The sequence below is a fragment of the Equus quagga genome, chromosome 8 (genome assembly GCF_021613505.1).
Source record: "Equus quagga isolate Etosha38 chromosome 8, UCLA_HA_Equagga_1.0, whole genome shotgun sequence".
In the NCBI taxonomy this organism is placed as follows: Eukaryota; Metazoa; Chordata; class Mammalia; order Perissodactyla; family Equidae; genus Equus; species Equus quagga.
The window spans coordinates 45,573,060-45,596,324 of NC_060274.1; the positions used below are offsets into that span (position 1 = coordinate 45,573,060).

Genomic DNA, 23,265 nt, shown 5'->3' on the forward strand with positions numbered 1-23,265 from the left:
TTGGTAGTTCTATTTTTAATTTTTTGAGGAATCTCCATACTGTTTTCCATAGTGGCTGCACCAGTTTGCATTCCCACCAGCAGTGTATGAGGGTTCCTTTTTCTCCACAACCTCTCCAACATTTGTTACTATTAGATTTAGATATTTTTGTCATTCTTATGGGTGTAAGGTGATATCTTAGTGTAGTTTTGATTTGCATTTCCCTGATGATCAGCGATGATGAGCATCTTTTCATGTGCCTATTGGCCATCCGAATATCTTCTTTGGAGAAATGTCTGTTCATGTCTCCAGCCCATTTTTTGATTGGGTTGTTTGATTTTTTTGTTTTTGAGTCTAAATTTCTTACATAAAGCAAAAACTAATTCAAAATGATCACAGACTTCAATAAAATTTTTTTAAAAATTAGAAGGAAATCTTCAGGATGTAAGATTATCCAAAGAATTCTTAGATTTGATACCAAAAGCACAATTCATAAAAGGGAAAACTGACACACTTGACCTCATAAAAATTAAAACCTTTTTCTCCTTGAAGACCCATGTGAAGAGGAAGAAAAGATAAGCTAAATTCTAGGAGAAAATATTTACAAATAACACACTGGAAATAGGACTAGATCTAGAATATATGAAAAACTCTCTAAATCAACAGTTAAAAACAATTCAATTAGAAAATGAGCAACAGACATTTCATCAAAGAGGATATACAGGTGGCAAATAAGCATAAGAAAAATAATCAACATCATTACAAATTAGAGAAATGCAAATTAAAACCATAGTAGGATATGACTATACAACTACCATAATGGCTAAAATAAGCAATAGTCACAATGCCAAATGCTGAGAAAGATTTGGAGAAACTGGATTCTCTCACACACTGCTGATGGGAATGTAAAATTAACTATAATACAATCCAGAATTAATCCTCCAAATGGTAAGTTATTTTCACATAAACACTGGCACAGGAAAGTTTACAGAAGCTTTAATTGTTAATACACAAAAATTGAGATCAGTCTCGATGTCCCTCAACAGATTAAACGTTAAACAAACTGTGGTATATGCCCCATAGAACACTACTTAATAATGTAAAGAAACAAACTATTGACACATGGACCCCCCTGGATGAATCTCTAGGAAATTATGCTGAGCGACAAAAGCCAACCCCAAAAGGCTATATTCTGACTCTTTTTCACATAACATTTTTGTAATGATGAACCTTTTGAAACAGAGGACAGAATAGTGAATGTCAAGCTTGAGGCGAGAGGGAATGGGAGAGGATCAGGAAGGAGGTGGCTGTAGTTAGAAAAGGGGAATACAGGGAGTCTTGTGATATTAGAACTATCTGTATCTGGACCATGGTGATCGATATATGACTCTACACAAATGATAAAACACTATAGAACTTAACACACACAAATGAATACGAGCAAACTGGGCGAACTAAATGAGAGCAGTCAGTTGTATCAATGTCATTATCCCTACTTGTGATATTGTTCTATATCAATATATTTGAAAGATGTTACCATAGAGGGAGAGTGGGCAAAGTGCACAAGGGATCTCTCTGTACGATTCTTACAGCTGTATGTTAACCTAAAATTCTCTCCAAAAGTTCCACATAAAAAGAGATGTGAAAATGACTGATGTATGAGTGTCCCCTTATAAATATTGTTGCAGTAATTTTAAGACATGGCCACAAATTCTATGGTACACATCTCATGGAGTAATAGAGTTTAAAGCCCTCTCTTTGAATCAGGCAGTTCTGTGGCTGCTTTGACTAACAGACTGCAGTAGATGTGATGCTGAATGACCACCAAAGCTAGATCAGAAAAAGCCTTAAAGTTTATGCCATGGCTTCTTGGAATGCTCACTCTCCCAAGCCTCTTTCAAAGAATGTGACACTCTGTCTCAGAAATAAGCCATCATGCAGTGAGAAGTTCAAGCTACATATATGTTTGAAAAGAAGGAGATGACAGAAAATAGAAAGTGTAGGAGAGAAAAAAAATAGAAGAAATTACGGCTGCAATTTTCGACAAATTGATGAAAAACTTGAAATTATAGGCTCAATAACCACAAGTTAATCTCAAACAGGATACATACAAATAAGACCAAACAAGCACATCATTATCAAATTGCTGAAAACTAAAGATAAAGAAAAAAATTTGAAAGCAGACAGACAGAAAAAAAAAACATTAAATACAGAAAAACAACAGTTTGGGAATAATGAACTTCTTATCAGAAGCAGCAGAGGCAAGAAGAAAGTGGAAAAACTATTTAAAATGTAGGGGAAAAAACCTATTGGACCAGAATTCTCTAACCAATGAAATATCCTTCATAAATAAAGGAGAATAAATATGATTTCTAGGTTAAAAAAAATGGAAAGAATCCTTTGTCAGTAGATCATATCTACAAGAAATGCTCAGGAGATTTTTCAGGCTGAAGGGAAATGATATCAGATAGAAACTCTGACCTTCGGAAGTAATAAAGACCACAGAACAAGGTAATATAAATAAGCATAAAAGACTACTTGTGCTTTAAATGTCTTTAAAATATGTATGACTGTTTAAAGAAAATGCCTTAACATTGTATTTTATAGTTTATAATATATGCAGATACAACACATATGACAGTGAATAAAGGACAAGGAGGGATTTAAATGAAGCTATAAAATTGCAACATTTCTATATTTCATGGGAAGGGGTAAAATATTAATTTTAACTGCACTGTGAAATATTAGAGATGTATATCATAATTCTTAGAGCATACACTGAAAAAAAAACACAAAAATGTATAGAGCTACCATGAGAATAGCTAATTTAAAATACAATTCTAAGTGGCCTATTTGCTTCTCTTAATAGCTGTGACATGGCATGCTTCCTATTTAAACACACAACAAGGAGCCAACTGCAATACTTTCCAGAGACCAGAGAGACTGGCAGGTGCCATCTTTGTGCTGAGCTTCTGCCTCACCCTAGGTCACAGGCACCTCCTGAAAAAGAGCTTGTGCATGTGTACGGCACCCCAGGTTTTGCTGCCACCTAGGAGATGCCCCTTGATTGTGGAGCACTGGTGGCCATGTTCAGGAGTTCAATGGGATTGTAGCAAACAAAAAAATATTTAACTGACACATCCATAGGGCTCAGTGCAGAGGGAGCAGACAGAAACACCCATCTCCCAGTCTTGCCCTGAAACAGGTATATTTTCATAATTTAAAGGCTACTATGAAAACTGAGAGCTAATGATGAAAGACAAAATGCTTTCTCCCTAAGATCAGGAACAAGAATAGACGGCCCACTCTTACCACTTTGATTCAACATTACTCTGTAGATTCTATCCATTCCAACAAGATCAGATAAAGAAATAAAAGGCATAAAAATCAGAAAGTAAAAAATATTACTGTGTCTATTTGCAGATGGCATGATGGTTTACACAGAAAATCCCAAGTAATCTAAAAATCAACTACCATAACTAATAAATGAATTTACCAAGGTGGTAGGATGCAATATGCAAATACACAATATGCAAACATTTACTCAAAATTGAAACAATTAACAAACGAATTTTTTAAATATTCTATCATGGCACCAAAACCTCCATGAAACACTTAGGAATAAATTTAGCAGAAAATATGAAAGAATTTTAAACTAAATAATGCAAAAAATAAATTTTTTAAACCTAAATAAATGGAGAGATATACCATTTTCATGGATTGGAAGTCTTAATATTACTAAAATACCACTTCTCATCAATTGATCTATAGATACATGACAACTCCAATCAGAAGCCAGGGTTGTTTTTTTGGAAAACTGAAATGCTGATTCTAAAACTTTTTGGAAATGGAAAGGACTAGAATATCTAAAACAATCTTGAAAAAGAACCAAGATAAATTACTAATACTACTTAAGATTACACTTGGTATAAAGGTATGGTAATGAAAACCGTGTGGCACTGGCACAAAGACTGACAAATAAATCAATGGAAGAGAAGAGTAGAAAGAAAACAGTGCATCAAAGAAGAAATATAACATATTTGGATCAAATCTTCAAAGAGCTGTAAATGTCTTCACTGCAGCAAATAGGCCACAATAAATTTGGACTTACCTTAGTTTGGGGAAAATTTCAAGTTACTTAAATCTTGCTAAAATCAAAGAACTATATTCAGCAATAAATAAGAAACTAATACAAGATGAAAAGGCCGTAAAGTTGAAAATTGAACGAAACCAAGAATACGGCAGATGGATTAAATATTTCAGATTTATAAATGAGAAAAGTCCCCAGAATGCTTCTGTGAAAATACTCCTGCCTGGAAATTATGAATTCTTTTTATTATTATGCTAGGTATTATATTGTTACTATAATATCATCAAGCCAGAAAAGTACCAATCTTTATTTTGCCAGACCAGGCCAAAAAGAGACTATTTTATGCCAAGAAAGGAAAGATAGAGAAAGAGAATGGGAAGGGACAGGAGAGGGGAGAAAGAAAAAAAGAAAGGAAAGAAGGAAGACGTATGTATAGCAGAAAAAAGTTTTCAAAATACAGGAAAAGTCACAGGGCAGAATGTTTGTGGAGTAACCTAATATAACCAAGTAATAGTCTAAAGGAACAAATGGAGTTAATGAAATTGCAGACCTTTTCTACTGAAAACTTCATGGTTTGCTGAGTGATTTGTTATTTCTGTGTTTATATTTTAAAAGGTAGAGATAAAGTTGACTCTTAGCATTAAAAATGACATAAGAAAACTACAAATGGATAATACCATGACACCACCTTGAAGGAAAATAATAAAATTCCCCTACTCCTAATGCCTATGCTTGAACACACCTTCCCACTCCATCACCACAGGAATCATACCAGCTCAGGGTCTATGGCTATTTAAAACTTTAAAGATTGGTAGAAAGCTAAAAGACGTATCAGGTACTAACTAAAGAATGATTGGCACAGTACTCATGGATTAAGAAATAGGATTAGAAAAATAAGATTGATTGCTCTCTGTTCTTGGTGCCCCCAAACTTAAGTCCTATTTCAAAAGTAAAGAAAAAATCTATCCATGTGAGGTAAATACTAAGAAAATTTTTTAAATAACAATAATCGGAAATATATAGAAGACAATTTAAGCTTATTTCAGGAGGTTTACTGGGTACAAATTAAGAAATCATTCCCCTGTCAATTTCACTGGGCAAAAGTAAAGGATGTTGATCTGAATATGCAATACCTATAGATTTAACAGAAATTTTTAAAATCATAATGTAAATAGTTTTATATTTCAAATATTTAAAAATATTATTTTTCAGTGTTTATGGTCATTGAAGAGTAATTAGAGATAGGAAAATATTGCCATAAAGTTACTGAGCATGTACAATGTGTTAAGCATAATGTAAAAGAGAAAACTAAATTAATTTGCCGCTGGGAGCTACAGTATAATGTTCATCCTAAGCGTAGATACAGGATGCTGGGTATGGAGCAATATGAAAATAGTTAACAAATAGTATACATCAAATTTATTATTTAGGATACATAACAGTAACATGGAAAGAATTCTACCTGATTAATAATTATAAATCAATTTGCAATAGCAAATAAGGCCAAATAAATGGGAAAATCATCCTTCTGAATATAATCAGTGACAAAATTTAAAATCATTTCATAAAAATATTAACTCCATTAAATTATTATCATTTAATATTTTATGAAGTTTACTTTTATTATTGAATTCCCTAAATGTGTGTGGGCGGGAGGTCAATGTGTTTTATAAATAGCTAGGATTCTTACTTACACACTGGGCATGTTCTTTTTTTTCCCCCAGCCTCACAAAACATACCTTAGCTAGTCTTCTGGAAGATTCACAATTATGGTCTGCACATGGCTTGGGTCCTTTTTCAGGTTCTATAGATGAAACTGAGAACATATATTTTATCATGAGTCTAAAGTATTATATCACAATATTTATATCAGCCTTTCAAATATAAAAGAGATAGTTTGTCTAATATTTCTCTTCCACTGAAAAATTAAGCAAATTTCCTAAGGTTAAATCACTCTTTTCAGCTAAAAATGTAAGTTAAAGATTTGTTTTATATAAATAAGGAAAACCTCACTATTATAGTGAACTTAAGAACTAGTCAACTTTCTTGATAGTTAATGTTCGGGTATTGATTTCACAAAGTTTTTAACAACAGAATTATCTTAACTTTTATAGCATACACATGTATGTATATGTAGAAATGTGTGTGTGTGTTCACTCAATATTCTATATAACTCTAGCCATATAATACAGTGCGTGTCATTTGACTAACTCAATTCTTAATCTCTGCAAACTGATAAACCATGATGATAATACTGGAAAGGGAAGGAGGATGGACTAGAGTAGCGGCCACAGTAATTGAAATAATGAACATATTCAGGCATACATGCATACATGTATCTAATTATTCAACAAATTATTACTGGAAGTCTACTACGTATCAAGGGGTAGTCTAGGAGTCAGGGATATATAAGTGATCAATATCAATAAACACTCTGGCCTTTTGGAAACTATATTCTAATGCAGGGAGAGAAACAATAATCAGTTCATAAACATATTGTGTGATAAGGTGATAAGTACTAGGGTTAAAAAGAAAAGAAAAAGAGAAGGGAAAGGGGGACTGGAATTGTGAGATGGTGATAGGGATACAAATTTTAAATTAGGTGATAACCAATGATATTTGAGCAAGAAAATGAAGGAGGTTTAAAGGCTACCCATGAGATGAGATAGTATAAAATCTCCAAGGTAGAAACATTCATGACATGCTAAAAGGACCAACGAGGCAAGTGTGGCTAGAGCACAGTAAGCAAAGGAGATGAAGAAATAAAATGCAGCCATATTGTGTAGGCCACTATAAACTTTGGTTTGGTTTATATTCTGAGTAAAAAGGAAGCCATGACAAGATTTTTTGAAGAGCAATAACATGGAAGAGTAGCATGACAGATTAAATTATTGTCACTGATTCCTCACCCACTATGCATCCACACCCTTGCTGTGGCATATATGTGGTCAGAGTATCATCTGATGACTTTGGGACTGGCCACGTGACTTGCCAATGACCATGGAGAGGAGTGAAAGTAAGCTAATTTGGAGTCTTGTTCCTAATATTTTTTAGTTTGTTCTTTTGTGCTTCTCTTACCATCATGAGCAGAGCTTCCCATTGGTGGCTGCTGTCACTTCAGACATGGCGCTATAATAAAAACTCATGGGGCACTGATAGCCAACCAACCAAAGCTGTACCCACAATGTGACACACAAATACCTAACTGAGTCCAGCCTAAGCACAGCCTAACCCGAGAAAATTCACATACCTTTAAAAATAAATGGTCACTGTTTTAAAATTTAATGTGATTTTTTATGTTACATTTTTGTATTGAAAGGAGAGATTTTAAAAATTAAGTGGCTATTTTAGTAATTCATTCAAAACATATTGATAGCTAGAACCACAATAGTAGAAGGGGAGTGGGGTCAGAAATAGCTGGACTCTGATAATATTCTGAAGGTAAAACCAACAAGATTTCTTGAGAACTGAGAATATGAGAGTTAAAGGTGACTCCAAGATTTCTAAACTCAGAAACCAGAAGTGATAGTAATAATCAGATGGGAAAGGCTGAGGGGACAGCAACATTTTGGGAGGAGAAGAATGGGAAGAGGAAGATATTCAGTTTTGTACATGTCCAATGTTAAAAATTTAGGGGTTAGCCTGGTGGTATAGTGGTTAAGTTCACACACTCTGCTTTGGCAGCCCAGGGTTCACGGGTTCAGATCCTGGGCATGGATCTACACACGGTTCATCAAGCCATACGGAGGCAGCATCCCACAGACAAAAATAAAGGAAGGCTGGCACAGATGTTAGCTCAGGGACAATCTTCCTCAAGCAAAAAGAGGAAGATTGATAAAAGATGTTAGCTCAGGACCAATTTTCCTCACCAAAAAAAACTTAGAAAAGAGGACAAATAAGCAAAAGAAACTGAGAAGGAGAAATATCAAGCCTTGTGCCTGAAGCCAAGTAAAAAAAGTAAATCACAGAAGATGTGCCAAACTTTTCAAAGATATGTTAGACAACAACTGAAAAATGACCATTGGATTCAGTAGTGTAGAAATGACTAATGACTTTGCAAGACCATCTGAGAGAATACTCTATTGCACTACCAAGATATAAAAATCAAAGAGGGAATAAGTAAAAGATGTAAAGGATTCTCTTTAATTAATTTTTCTAAATTATCTCATTAATCTGATTACCATACAGCTCTAAAACCCTCAGTTACTCCACATTATATATCAAAATATATGGAAAGAAATCTGATTTCTAGCCCTGGGTATATCACTAATAAACATGGGTATATTATTTAATATCTCCTTGAGACTTCCACTATCTACTCTGTAAAACAAGAAGGTTAAACACCGTGATTGTGTCATTCTTTCTAGCCATGAAAATATGATTAAAAACATAAATATGTCAATCTAGCTAAGTTCTCTATAATATAAACACAAGCCATCATGACAATTTTACTTTTCCCAAATTCTCTATACATATCCTACCCATTAGCCATTCTAGAATGTTTCCCAAATATACCCTATGTTGTCTGTGTAAATGACTTGAAGTCACAATTTTACATAGAATTTCTTTAAAACATCAGTAATTTTTCATGGACATCTTTAACTGTTCTTCTCCTTAAGGACATCCTCCCTTTCACATACCCCAGAGAAAGTGGAATCTCTACTACAGTATTTGCAGAACCTGAACTATTGTTACATGAATATTTTCTTTTTACCAGACTATGAGCTCTTTGAAGAGAGATCCTTAATCTATGTTACCAGCCTATTATGTTATGTAAAATACTTTTGATAGATAAGTATTGTTATGCAGATAATAAAATTGACCACAAAGTATTAAAAAATGCAGAGTACATTCATAAAATACTGTGAAATGTTATTTCAACATCTTTCTTTAAATCCTTCCCAAGTCAGTACATGTCATGAAACTTCACTGTTGCCATCTGAACTGATATCAGAAGGTATTATAAAACATCACATACAAAACAATAAAATAGGTCAGAGTTATTTTATAAAATCAGACAGAACAGTGGTTGACCTGAAGCAGACTTTGGATTACCGGTGTACATTTGGGAAAAAAAAAAAAGGTTTTTTATGGCCTATTTTTAAATTCAATCCTTTAAAAATGTGACTATCCTAAATCTAGACCTGGAAAAAATAAAATTTCTAAATTTATGTATCAGAAATACAGAACTGAGATTAAAAAACACTCGCAAAATATAGCCAAATCTTTAAATTATCACCTACCTATGGTAAATCTTTTGAAAGTATTCTTCATGAAGTGATTAAAAAGATGGTAGACCAAGGTCTGCCCATGTATAATAATGTGATTATGAGATCGGATGATCATGATGATGTACAATCTTTTTCACTTTGAATCATTATAAAAGTTTAAAGCAAATTGAAAAGTTCATTAAAATCTGCTATTCATTAAAATAAATGAAAATGTTGGAAACCATAACACAGAGTCAACAGACATTATCCAGTTTTCAGAATCAGTACAGATAGTGACCACTCAAGTAACTAACTTCCATGTCTCTGCTTAAGTTAAATCCAGTACTCTTGGTAGTAAGACCCCTGAGACAGTATATTCCTCCCCACCATGTTAGGCAAGCCACACAACTCTCATGCTCTCTGGAACTGAGAGAACACTTTTCTTCCTGAGCTTCTGCCTCCTATTATATACCATCTTTATTTAGATCAGATGGCTAACCTCATCATATATGAGACCACTTTTGCTTTCTTCTTAGATAAGCTTCCCAGAATATTAAAAAATGAAAAAGACAGCAGTGACATCAGTTAAGATGACTAGGAAACTGCAAGCCAAGTCCTACCACAGAAATGTTGAAAATAAGACAAAAAACTATCACAGTCAATTTTGTACTAACTCTGAAAAATAGTTAAATGTTTACAACAATCAAGTGAATGCCGAATCAATGGAAGTTGACTTAAAAACAGCATTTAAGGAAATTTCAATCAAATAACTAGCTAACAACAACTTAAAGAAAAAGAGACATCAGAGATCACACACAGCAAATACAATCTTTACAATAGTAGTTTAGAAAAGTCACTAAACAGACAATAAAAACCTACACAGACAACAAGAAAAAATACAAAAAAGATGGAAGAATCTGATTTCAATAGTACTATATTAGAATATTCAAAATGTACAATTTTCAAAAAAATTACACACAATGCAAATAAAAAAGATAGTATAGACCATTCACAATAAAAATTAATAGAAAGTGTCCCTGTGGAAGCACAAACATTGGACTTAGTAGACAAAGACTCTAAATCAACTCTGTTAAATATGCTCAAAAAGCTAAAGGGAATAATGGACAAAGAAAAACAACCCCCAGAAAAGGAAAATGATATCTCAATAAATAGAGAATATCAATAAAGAGAGAGAAAATATGAAAAGAATCAGACAGAAATTCCAGAACTGACAATTACAACAACTAAAATGAGGAATTCACTAGAGGTTTTCAATAACATATTTAATCTTGTGAAAGAATCAGTGAACTTGAAGGTAGGTAAAAAAATATCCAGTCAGAGGACCAGAAAGAAAAACCAGTAAAAGTAATGAAGAAGGCCTATGAAATCTGTGGGACCTCAAGTGGACAAACATATGCATAATTTTGGTCACAGGAGAGAAAAAAAGAAAGAGACTGAAAGAATATTTGAAAAAATAATGCCTAAAAATTTCCCAGCTTGATAAAAGACACAAATCGACATATTGAAGATCAATGGTATTGAAGTGGGATAAATGCAAGGAATTCAACACTGAAACACAATATAATCAAACTGTCAAAAATCAAAAACAAAGAGAATCTTGAAAGAAGCAAAAAAGAAGTAACTTGTCACAAACTATGAGTCCATGATAAGATTAACAGAAGATTTCTCATAAAAAACCACAGAAGTCAGAAGGAAGTGAGATGACATATTTTAAGTATTGGTAAAAAATCCTTCATCCAAGAATTCTTTATGTGAAAAACAAGCCTTCAAAAATGAAGAAGAAAGTAAAGACTTCCAAACATGATAGGACAATAGGTTGTAATTTAATGCTACACAAAGAAATAAAGAACAGTAAACTATATAGGTAAATATAAAAAGCCAGTAGTGCTGTTGTACTTTTACCTCCACTTTTTACCCCATATGATTAAAAATAAAAATGCATGAGACAATAACTATGAATCTATGATAGTGGACACACAATGTACAATAATGAAATTACTAACAGCAACATAAAGAGCAAGGAACAAAACTGCATAGGAACAAATTTTTGATACACTGTTTAAAGTTGGTATTTATTCAAGCTATATAGTTAATATGTTTACAATGTTAATTATAAAACAGGTTAATCACGATCAAAATAAATAGAATATATTCAGAAAATAAAATGAGACTAAAATCAAAATGATACTCTAGAAATAGTCAATTAAAGACAACAAAAGTCAATAACAGAAGCATTAAGAAACAAAAACGTCATGAGAGGACTTCTGGTTTACAGTCCAACATGCAAGGAGCTTGGATTATCACTCCTATCCTCACAAGAAAAACAAGAACAAACTGAAAATCAACAACTCTTCTCTGATTCACCAGATAATTGAGGTCACAGAAAAGACTTCTCCCCATAAAAGTGTAGAGAGGGAAGGGTGGACACAGAATTACAGCTTACCAGAAGCAGAAACCCAAGAGCAAGAGCCTGCCAATGGAGCCAATACAAGCAGGAAAAAACATAATTTAGGATGTGATGGACGTTCACTGTGGGAAAATTCAAGTGTTAAAAACTTTGGTCGGGGGGCAACTTTTGGAGCCTCCACACTTTCATGAGTTTTACCTCCAGTTGTTCCAGTAGGTTGTCAAGAAGAAGACTGAATAAACACCCCCTTCTTCTTCTAGCATGGGAAAGGGCAAAGTAAACATTTCCAAATACACCAAGATGGGGCTGGCCCCATGACGCAGCAGTTAAGTGCAAACACTCTGCTTTGGCAGCCCGAGGTTCGCAGGTTTAGATCCCTGGTGCAGACATGGCACTGCATGGCAAGTCACGCTGTGGTAGGAGTCTCACATATAAAGTAGAGGAAGATGGCTACAGATGTTAGCTCTGGGCCAGTCTTCCTCAGAAAAAAGAGGAGGATTGGCAGATGTTAGCTCTGGGCTAACATTCCTTGGGGGAAAACAATGCACCAAGAGCTTTCAGTTGTCTTTAACAAAAGCTGGCCCCCAAGAGAAATATTTTACCAGCTTGGCAACTATTTTATGCTTGGGAAGCATATAGCCTTTGTAACTCCTGCCTATATAAGAAACCCTTTCCCAACTCGCGATTGTGGGTACCCATTGCTGTCTAGCCAGCCGCAAATGGACCTCCCTGTAAGTACCTCCCAATAAACCTAAATGTCTCATTTGCTGATTCTGGGTCTTTTCTTTGGTCTCTCTGCAACCTATCCCATATTGCTCACCCAACTGTGCATGTGGCAGAATAGCAAACAAAGGAACAGGAAAGTATGGCCCATTTGAAAAAAAAAAGTAAATCAACTGAAATTATCTCTGAATAATACCTGACGGCACATTTACTAGACTAAGACTTTAAAACAATTTTCTTAAAGATGCAGAAAAAATAAAGATGTACATAAAGTCAAGAAAATTCTGTATGAAGAAACAGAAATATCTACAAAGAGATAGAAACTCTAAAAAACTCTGGAACTAATAAGCACAATAACTAAAGTGAAAAATTCACTAGAGGAGTTCAAAGGCAGATTTGATCAGATAGAAGAAACAACAAGCAAACTTGAAGATAGAACAGTAAAAATTATCACATCTGTGAAAAAGAAAGACAAAAACTGAATAAAAGTGAAGAATGCTAAAAAAACTTTTGAATACCTCTAAGTGGACCAAAATGTACATTGTGGGAGTCCCAGAAGAAGAGAGAAAGAAAACATCAGGTGGAATATTTGAATAACTAATGGCTGGAAAACTTTCCAAATTTGACAAAATCATGAATATAAACATGTAAGAAGCTCAACAAACACAAAGTAAGATGAACTTAAAGAGACTTATATGAAGACACATCATAATTGAACTTTTGGAAGACAAAGAATCATGAAAGTACCAAAAAAGAAGTAACCCATCACATACAAACAATCCTCAAGAAGACTATGAGCAGATCTGTCATCAAAACTTTTGGGTGCCAGATGCAGTGGGCCAATGTATTAAAAGTACTAAAAGTTTAAAAGCTGTCAACCAAGAATCCTATAATGTGCAAAACTGTTCTTCAAGACTAAGGGAGAAATTAAAACATTCCTAGAAAAACAAGACACAGTCTGTTACCACTAGACTTGCCCTACAAGAAATTCTCAAAGGAATCCTGCAGGTTGAAGGGAAAGGATGCTAGAAAGCAACTTGAAGTCATATAAAGAAATAAAGATCTCACTAAATTTAAAATCATGGGCAATGATAAAAGCTGCTATTATGGTAAGATTGGTTTGTAATGGCAATTTTTTATACATGATTCAAGAGGCTAATATATTTTTAAAAATCTAGAAACTAGTATTATCGTAACATTGGTTTCCAACTCTACACTTTGTTTTCTATATAACTTAAGAGACTAAAACATTTAAGATAATTATTATTTTTCATTTTGGGGGATAAAATAAAGTCATAATTTTATGACATTCACAACTGAAAGGGGTGGGAATAGAGCTGTGAAGGGAGAGTTGCCAAATTATACTGAAGTTGTGCTGGTAAAAATTCAACTTAGAGTGTTATATCACAAAGATGTTAAATGTAATTTGCACAGTAACAACAAAAAACATCTATAGAATATATACAAAATGAAATGAGAAAGATTTAAACATTTGACTATAAGAAGTCAACTAAACACAAAGGAAGATTTTAATGAAGGAAATGAGGAACAAAACAGCTATAAAGCCAATAGAAAACAAATAGGAAAATGGCAAAAATCCTGCATTATCAGCATATATTTTAAAAGTAAATGGATTATGGAGTTCAGTCAAGATGGTAGCATAGGTGGACCCTGGACTCTGAAGGTACCTCCTCCAACAGACACAAGAAATTTACAACTACTCTTGGAACAATAAGCTTTTAGAGATAACTAAAAACTGGATAAAAAGAACCCCTGCAACAAGGGACACTGCTGACTGAGGTGGAAGAGGCAGAAATTCCTTTCTGAAGAGAAAAAATAGGCCACCTTCACAAGCCAAGGTGCTTTATGGCCAGTTAGGAGCAATCCTAAGGTATGTAGTCTTCTCTGGAGGAGCATGGGATCTGAGCAGGGGACTGCTACTGGTATAAGAAGCTTTTGTGCCCAGCACAACCAAGACAATTATCATAATATCTGGGTTTGCTGGCTTTTATCTACAATGGGGAATACCCCCCAAAAGCCGTCAGATACAGGCAGGAAAAAGTCGGCTCTTAGAAGGCCCAAGCACAAATTCACCCATTTGAAAAGCAACCTAAAATCACCAGAAAGAAAGGTGGATAGCCCCTTGGTGAAAAGAGACTCACCTGCGAGGTTCTGGGTGCATCTCAGTGAGAGATGCGATCTCTACCAGGACTGAAATACGGGCAGCAGCCATTGTTGTGACCTAGTACAGGTGTGCTGACACGGACATTGGCAGACACCATTGGAGTTATACCCTAGGAATGTTAGCCCAGGGGTGTGCCCCAGCCACTAGAGAACCGATTTAATCCAGCTCAGCCAGGGCAGGCAATCCACCCTAAGGACTGGCCCAAACCAAGAGCAAGCCCACAGGCAACTTGTGGGCCCTATAGGCAGGGTGCCTGGAACCTCTACAGCCAGATGAGTGGGAACCCTCTGTGGGGCAGGGTATGTGTGACGAGCAGGTGGAGTGTATGGGGCATTGGTGGAGTGTGTGGGACCTCCGCAGTAGTGTGACTGTGTCTCCTCCAGTAGGACAGGGTGTGCTCGTGGGGCAGGACTGTGTTGACTGGGTGCATGGCCCTGTGGGCAGTTTGGCTTATCATCAGCAGCAGATTTGTGCTTCTCAAACAGCCACATAGAGGATCAGCCCTAATTTCCAAAACTTAAAAAAACTGAGTGCTCCTGTGCCTGGGGCCAGCCCCACTCAGCCATAATCCTGACAGATGACAACAGCCTTGCAGGTTGGAGGGCTACAGCAATGGTAGGCGCCTGAGTCTAGCAACTAGCCACCCTGGGGGCTTAGTTACTTAACAGAGAAACTGCAACAGGAATGTGCTATTAGACCTTACTGCCAATTGTGCTGAGCTCCCCATGCCCGACAAAGTGACCGAGGCATCCACAGAAGCCACATGCAGCTGAGCATTACAACCAGCTGGCCAGGGGGACAGCGTGGCCTCCCTTGGCACCTGCAGCAAGAGCAACCCTGCCACAACATAAGGAGACACGTAGCCCACACACGGGTCACTCATGGAACATCTGGTACTGGAAATGAGAGGGAAGTACACTACTGGGACTCACAAGGCATCTCCTACAAAGGGCCACCTCTTCAAGATGAGAAGTAGCTGACTTACCTAATACATGGATATAAGCACAGAGAAAAAGGAAAAATGAGGAGAAAAAGGAATACATTCCAAGGAATGGAACAGGACAAAACCTCAGAAAAAGAACTAAATGGAACAGAAATAAGCTACCTGAGAAAGAGTGCAAACAAAAAGTAATAACAATGCTCACTGAGCTTGGGAGAAGAAGGGATAAACTCAGTGAAAATGTCAATAAATAATTGGAAAATAAAAAAGAACCAATCAGAAATGAAGAATACAATAATTGAAATGAAAAATTGACTAGAGGGAATCAATAGCAGAGTTGATAATACAGAAGAATGGATAAATGAGCTGGATGAAAGTCTAAAGGATATCACTCAAGCTCATCAGATAAAAGAAAAAAGAATTAAAAGGAACAAGGACAGTCTAAGAGGCCTTTGGGACAACATCAAGTGCAAAGGGGCAGAGAATGTATCTGAAGAAATAATAGCTGAAAACTTTCCTAACCTAAGGAAGGAAACAGAAATCCAGGTACAGGAAGCACAGAGAGCACCAAACAAGATAAACTCAAGGAGGTATACACCAGGCCACGTTATAATTAAAAGGTCAAAAATTAAAGATAAAGAGAGAATCTTGAAGGCTGCAAGAGAAAGGCAACAAGTTACATACAAAGGAAACACCATAAGGCTATCAGCTGTTTTCTCAGCAGAAAGTTTAAAGGCTAGGAGGGAGTGGTATAATATATTTAAAGTGCTGAAAGGAAAAAAACTATAGCAAACAATACCCTACCCATCAAGGTTGTCAATCATAATGGAAGAAGAGAGAAAGTTTCCCAGAAAAGCAACAACAAAAGGAGTTTATCACCAAGAAACCGGTCCTACAAAAAATGATAAAGTGACTTATTTAAATGGGAAAGAGAAGATCACAAATAGGAATAAGAAAAATATGAAGAAGAAAACCAATAAAATCACTGGTACAGGCAAATATACAGTAAAGGTAGCAGATCAACCACCTATGAAGCTACTATGAAGGTCAAAAGACAAAAGTACTAAAATTATCTATTTCCAGGACAGATGGTAATGGACACACACACACACAAAAAAAAGTAGTTAGATATGATATCAAGAACAAAATGTGGGAGAAAGGGAGGAAAACAGTAAAGCTTTACCAAGAAGTCAAACTAATGAGACCATCAACTTAATATAGACTGCTATATACATGGGTTATTACATATGAACCCCATGGTAACAATGAAACGAAAATCTATAATAAATACACAAACATTAAGAGAAAGGAACCCAAACATAATACTAAAGCAAGCAATCAAACCACAAATGAAGAGAGCAAGGGAAGAAGAAAGAGAGAAGAACTACTAAAACACCCAGAAAAAAAGTAACAAAATAGTAATAAGTATATACTTATTAACAGCTACTTTAAATGTCAATGGACTAAATGCCCCAATAAAAAGGTATAGGTGTCTGATTGGGTAAAAAAACAAGACCCACCTATATGCTGCATACAAGAGACATACTTCATACCTAAAGACACTCACAAACTGAAAGTGAAGGATGGAAAAAGATACTCCATGCAAATGGCAATGAAAAGAAAACTGGGGTAGCAATATGTACACCAGAAAAATAAGCCTCAAACAAAAACTGCAACAAGATACAGAAAAGCACACTACATAAAATAAAGGGAAAAATCCAACAAGAGGATATTAACACTTGAAAATATCTATGCACTGAACATAGGTGCACCTAAATATATAAAGTGAGTATTAACAGATATAAAAGGAGAAAAAGACAGTAACTCTACAAAAGTTGGGGACTTAGTAACACTCTACTTACACCAATGGACAAATCATGCAAAAAGATTAAGAAGGAAACACTGGCCTTAAATGACACATTAGACCAGATGAACTTAGTAGATATATATACAGAATATTCCATCCCAAAATCGCAGAATAGACATTCTTTTCAAATGCACATGGAACATTTGCCAGGGAAGATCACATATTAGAACACAAAACAAGTCTCAATAAATTTAAGAATACTGAAACAATACCATGCATCTTTTCTGACCAAAACAATATGAAACTAAAAATCAACTACAGGAAGGAAATCAGAGAAGCCACAAATATGTAGAGATTAAACAAAATGCTACTGAAAAATGATTGGGTCAATGAAGAAATCAAAGGAGAAATCAAAAAATACCTGGAGACAAATGAAAATGAAAATATGACATGTCAAAATTTATGGGATACAGGAAAAGCAGTTCTAAGAAGGAAGTTTATAAGAATATAGGCCTATTTCAATGAACAAGAAAAAGTTCAAATAAACAATCTAACAGTAAACCTAAAAGAAATAGAAAAAGAAGAATAAACAAAGCCCAAAATCAGTAGAAGGAAGGAAATAATAAACATCAGAGCAGAAAAAAATTAAATAGAGACTAAAATGCAATAGAAAAAAATCAATGAAACGAAGAGCTGGTTCGTTGAAGAGATAAACAAAATTGACAAACTTTTAGCTAGACTCACTAAGAAAAAATATGTCTCAAATAAAATTAGAAATGAAAGAGGAGAAATTACAATGGACACCTCAGAAATACAAAAGATTATTAGAGAATACTATGAAAAGCTATATGCCAGCAAATTGGATAATCTATAAGAAATGGATAAATTCTTAGAATCATACAATCTTCCAAAACTGAATCAAGAAGAAATAGGGAATTTGAATAAACCAATCATCAGTAAGGAGATAGAAAGAGTAATCAAAAACCTCTCAAAAAATGAAAGTCCAGGACCAGACAGCTTCCATGGTGAATTCTATCAAACGCTCAAAGAAGAATTAACGTATATCCTTCTCAAACTTTTCCAAAAAGGAGGGGAAGCTTCCTAATTCATTCTATGAAGCCAATATTACCTTGATACCAAAAGCAGACAGGGACAACACAATACAACAAAATTACAGGACAATATCATTGACAAACAGCAACGCAAAATCCTCAACATAATGCTAGCGAATCAAATACAATATATGAAAAACATCCTACATCATGATCAAGTAGCACTTATTCTACAGAGGCAGGGAAGGTTCAACATCCACAAATCAAACAGCGTGATACACCATATTAACAAAATGAAGAATAAAAATCACATGATCATCTGAAAAAATGCAGAGAAAGCATCTGAAAAGATCCACCATCTGTTTATGATAAAAGGACTGAATAAAATGGGTATAGAAGGACAGTACCTCACCATAATAAAGGCCACATATGACAAACCCACAGCTAATATCATTCTCCCCGGAGAAAAACTGAAAGCTATGCCTCTAAGAACAGGAAGCAAAGATGCCACTTTTACCACTCTTATTTAACATAGTATGGCAAGTCTTAGCCAGAGAAATCAAGCTAGAAAAAGAAATAAAGGGATCCAAATTGGAAAGGAAGAAGTAAAATTGTCACTATTTACAGATGACATGATTTTATATATAGCAAACCCTAAAGAATCCACTACAAATTTTTAGAAATAATAAATGAATATGGTCAAACAGCTGGATACAAAATCAACATACAAAAATCAGCTGCATTTTTATACATTAACAACAAAGCAGCAGACAGAGAAATTGAGAATGCAATCCCATTTACAACTGCAACAAAAGGAGTAAAATACCTAGGAATAAATTTAACCAAAGAGGTGAAAGATCTGTACACTGAAAACTATAAAATATTGTTGAAAGAAATTGAAGAAGACAAAAGAAATGAAAAGCTATCCTGTGCTCTTGGATTGGAAGAATTAACATAGTTAAAATGTCCATATTTTTTACATCACTCTACACATTCAATAAAATCCCGTTTAAAGGTCCAACAACATTTTTCACAGAAATATAACAAAGAATCCTAAAATTTATATGGAATAACAAGACACCAAATAGCTAAAAGAGTAAAAAGAACAAAGCTGGAGGTATCACATTCCCTGATTTTAAAATATACTACAAAGGTATAGTAACCCAAACAGCATAGTACTTGTGCAAAAATAGACACACAGATCAATGGAACAGAACTGAGAGCCCAGAAATAAACCCACACATATATGGACGGCTAATTTTCAATAAAGGACCCAAGAACATAGAATGGAGAAAGGAAAGTCTCTTCAATACATGGTGTTGGGAAAACTGGATAGCCACATGCAAAAGAATGAAAGCAGATCCCTATCTTTCACCATACACAAAAATTAACTTCAAATGGATTAAAGACTTGAATGAAGGCCTGAAACCATAAAAATTGTAGAAGAAAACACAGGAAGTACACTCTTTGATATCAGTCTTAGCAGCATATTTTCAAGTATCATGTCTGACCAGGTAAAGAAAAGAATAGAAAAAATAAACAAATGGGACTACATCAAACTAAAAAGCTTTTGCACAGCAAAGCAAACAATCCACAAAACAAATGACAACCTAACAACCGGGAGAAGACTTTTGCACAACATATATTTGGTAAGGGGTTAATATCCAAAATATATAAAGAACTCATACAATGCAACAACAAAAAAACCAAACAACTTGATCAACAGACGTTTCTCCAAAGAAGATATGCAGATGGCCAACAGGCAGATGGACACATGTTCAACATCACTAATTTTCAGGGAAATGCAATCAAAACAACTACATAGCACCTCACTCCCATCAGAATGGCTATAATTAACAGGACAGGAAATAACAAGTTTTGGAGAGGATGTAGAGAAAAGGGAACTCTTATACACTGCAGGTGGGTATATAAACTAGTAAAGCCACTATGGGAAACACTACAGAGATTCCTCAAAAACTTAAGAATAGACCTACCATACAACCAAGCTATTCCACTGCTGGGTATTTATCCAAAGAACATGAAAACATGAATACGTAAAGACACATGGACCCTAAGTTCACTGCAGCATTATTCACAATAACCAAGACTTGGAGGACAGCTAGGTTCCCATCAAGGGAAGAATGGATAAAGGGAATATATACACAATGGAATACTACTCAGCTGTAAAAACAGATGAAACCTGGACATTCATGACAACATGGATGGACTTTCAGGGTATTATGCTAAGCTAAATAAGTCAGGGGGAGAAAGCTAAATACAATACAATCTCACCCATAAATAGAAGGTAAAAACCAAAACATACAATCACATAGACAGAGAATGGATTGGTGGTTACCAGAGGGGAAGGAGGAGGAAGAGGGTAAAATGGGTAATCAACTACATGTGTATGGTGATGGACTGCAATTAGTCTCTGGGTGGTGAACTTGATGTAATCTACACAGAAATTGGAATACAATGATCTACACCTGAAATTTATATAATGCAATAAACCAATGTTACCACAATAGAAAATAAGTAAATGGATTAAACTCTCAAAAGACATAGATTAGTAGAATGAATAAACAAATATAATCCAACTATATGCTGTATACAAGAAGCTCACTTTACATACAAAAACACAAATACACTGAAAGTGAAATGATGGAAAAAGATATTCCATGTAAACAGTAATCAAAAGAGAGCAGGGATGGCTATATTAATATGAGAGGAAATAGACCTAAAATCAAAAAATTGGTAGAAGAGACAAAGAAGGACATTATATATTAATAAAAGGTTAAATACAGCAAGAATATGTAATGGTTATAAACATTTCCATACCTAATGTCAGACCATGAATATTTTTGAAGCAAAAACTGACAGAATTGAAAAGAGAAATACAAAGTGCCTACGATAATAGTTGGAGAGTTCAATACTTCATAATAATAGATAGAATAACTAGACAGAAGATAAGCAAGAAAACAGAGGACTTAAACAACACAATAATAACCCCAGGACTAGATGACTTCAATGATGAATTCTAACAAAAATTTAAAGAATTACCACAAATCCTCCTCAAACTTTTTCAAAGAGTTGAAGTGGAAGAAACACTTCCAAACTCATCCTATGAGGCCAACATTACCCTGACAAAAGCCAAAGACACTATAAGAAGACTACAGATCAATATCCTTAATGAACATTGACACAAAACTCCTTCAAAAAAAATACTAGCACACTGAATTCAAGAGCACATTAACAAGATTATACACCAAGAAGTGGGATTTATTGCCAGAAGGCAAAGATAGATCAACATAAAAATATCAATCCTTGTAATACACCAAATTAACCGATTAAAGGGAAAACAGAACCAGCTCTGATGGCCTAGTGGTTAAAGTTCAGTGCTGTCACTGCTTCAGCAGCCTGGGTTCATTTCTTGGTCATGGAAACACACCAACTGTCTGTCAGTTGCCATGCTGTGCCAGCAGCTTACATAGAAGAACTATAAGCACTTACAACTAGGATAAACAACCATGCACTCGGGCTTTGGGGAGAAGAGAAAGAAAAAGAAAAAGAAGACTGGCAAGAGATGTTATCTCAAGAATCTTTCCCTTCCAAAAAAAATAAAAAGGGAAAATAAATCCACATGATCATCTAATTTGATACAGAAAAGGCATTTTACACAATTCAACATTCTTTCATAAAAAAATACTCAATGACATAGTAATAGGAGGAAAATAACTGCAACATCATAAAAGACATACATAAAAAATCCACAGAGAACATAGTATTCAGTGGTCAAAAACTGAAAGCTTTCCTCCAAGATCAGGAACAAGGCAAGGATGTACACTTTTGCCATTTGTATTCAACATAGTACCACAAGTTCCAGCCAGTGCAATAAGGCAAGAAAAAAGAAGTAAAATTATTTCTGTTCATAGATGATACGATCTTATATGCAGAAATAAAGATTCCACACTCAAATCAGTTGCATTTCTAAACACTACAATGAACAGCTTGGAAAGGAAATTACAAAAATAATTCCATTTACAATAGCATTAAAAAGAACAAAATACTTAGGAAGTAATTTAACCAAGGAAGTGAAAGACTTACACCATAAGAACTACAAAGCATTGCTAAAAGAAATGAAACAAGACATAAATAAACAAAATTTCATCTTCTGTTCACAGGTTAGAATATTTAATATTGCTAAGCTGTCAATACTAGACAAACCAATGCAGAGATTCAATGCAATACCTATCAAAATTCCAAAGACTTTTTTGCAGAAATAGAAAAACCCACCCTAAAATTCATATGGAATCACAAATGACTTTGAATAGCCAAAACACTCTTGAAACAGAACAAAGCTGACAGCATCAAAATTCTTGATTTAAAAATTTACTAGAAAGTTACAGTAACCAAAACAGTGTGGTACTGGCATAAAGACAGACATATAGACCAAATGAACAGATAGAGAACTCAGAAATAAGCTCTCATATATATGGTCAAATGATTTTTGACAACAGTGCCAAGACTATTCAATGGGGGAAAGGACAGTCTCTTCAACAAATGGTGCTAGGAAAACTGGATATCTACATGCAAAAGAATGAATTTGGAACTTTACTGAACACCATATACAAAAATTAACTCAAAATGGATGAAAGACCTAAATGTAAGAACTAAAACTACAAAACTCTTAGAAGAAAACATAGGGCAAAAGCTTCACAGCATTTAATTTAGCAATGATTTCTTGAATATGACACTAAAGGTACAGGCAACAAAAGAAAAACAGACAAATGGACTTTATAAAAGTTTGAAAAATTTGTGCATCAAAAGACACTATCAACGGAGTTAAAAGGC

At 34.8% G+C, this 23,265-nt stretch overlaps 1 protein-coding gene across 1 annotated transcript in view; it reads right to left on the bottom strand.

Moving 5' to 3' along the window:
• ZPBP (zona pellucida binding protein) overlaps positions 1-23,265 on the bottom strand; it is a 125,744-nt gene that overhangs the window by 66,877 nt on the left and 35,602 nt on the right. The window contains exon 6 of the mRNA XM_046668924.1: positions 5,809-5,885. Coding sequence (XP_046524880.1) covers positions 5,809-5,885 — 77 coding nt within the window. The remainder of the gene's footprint in view (positions 1-5,808; positions 5,886-23,265) is intronic.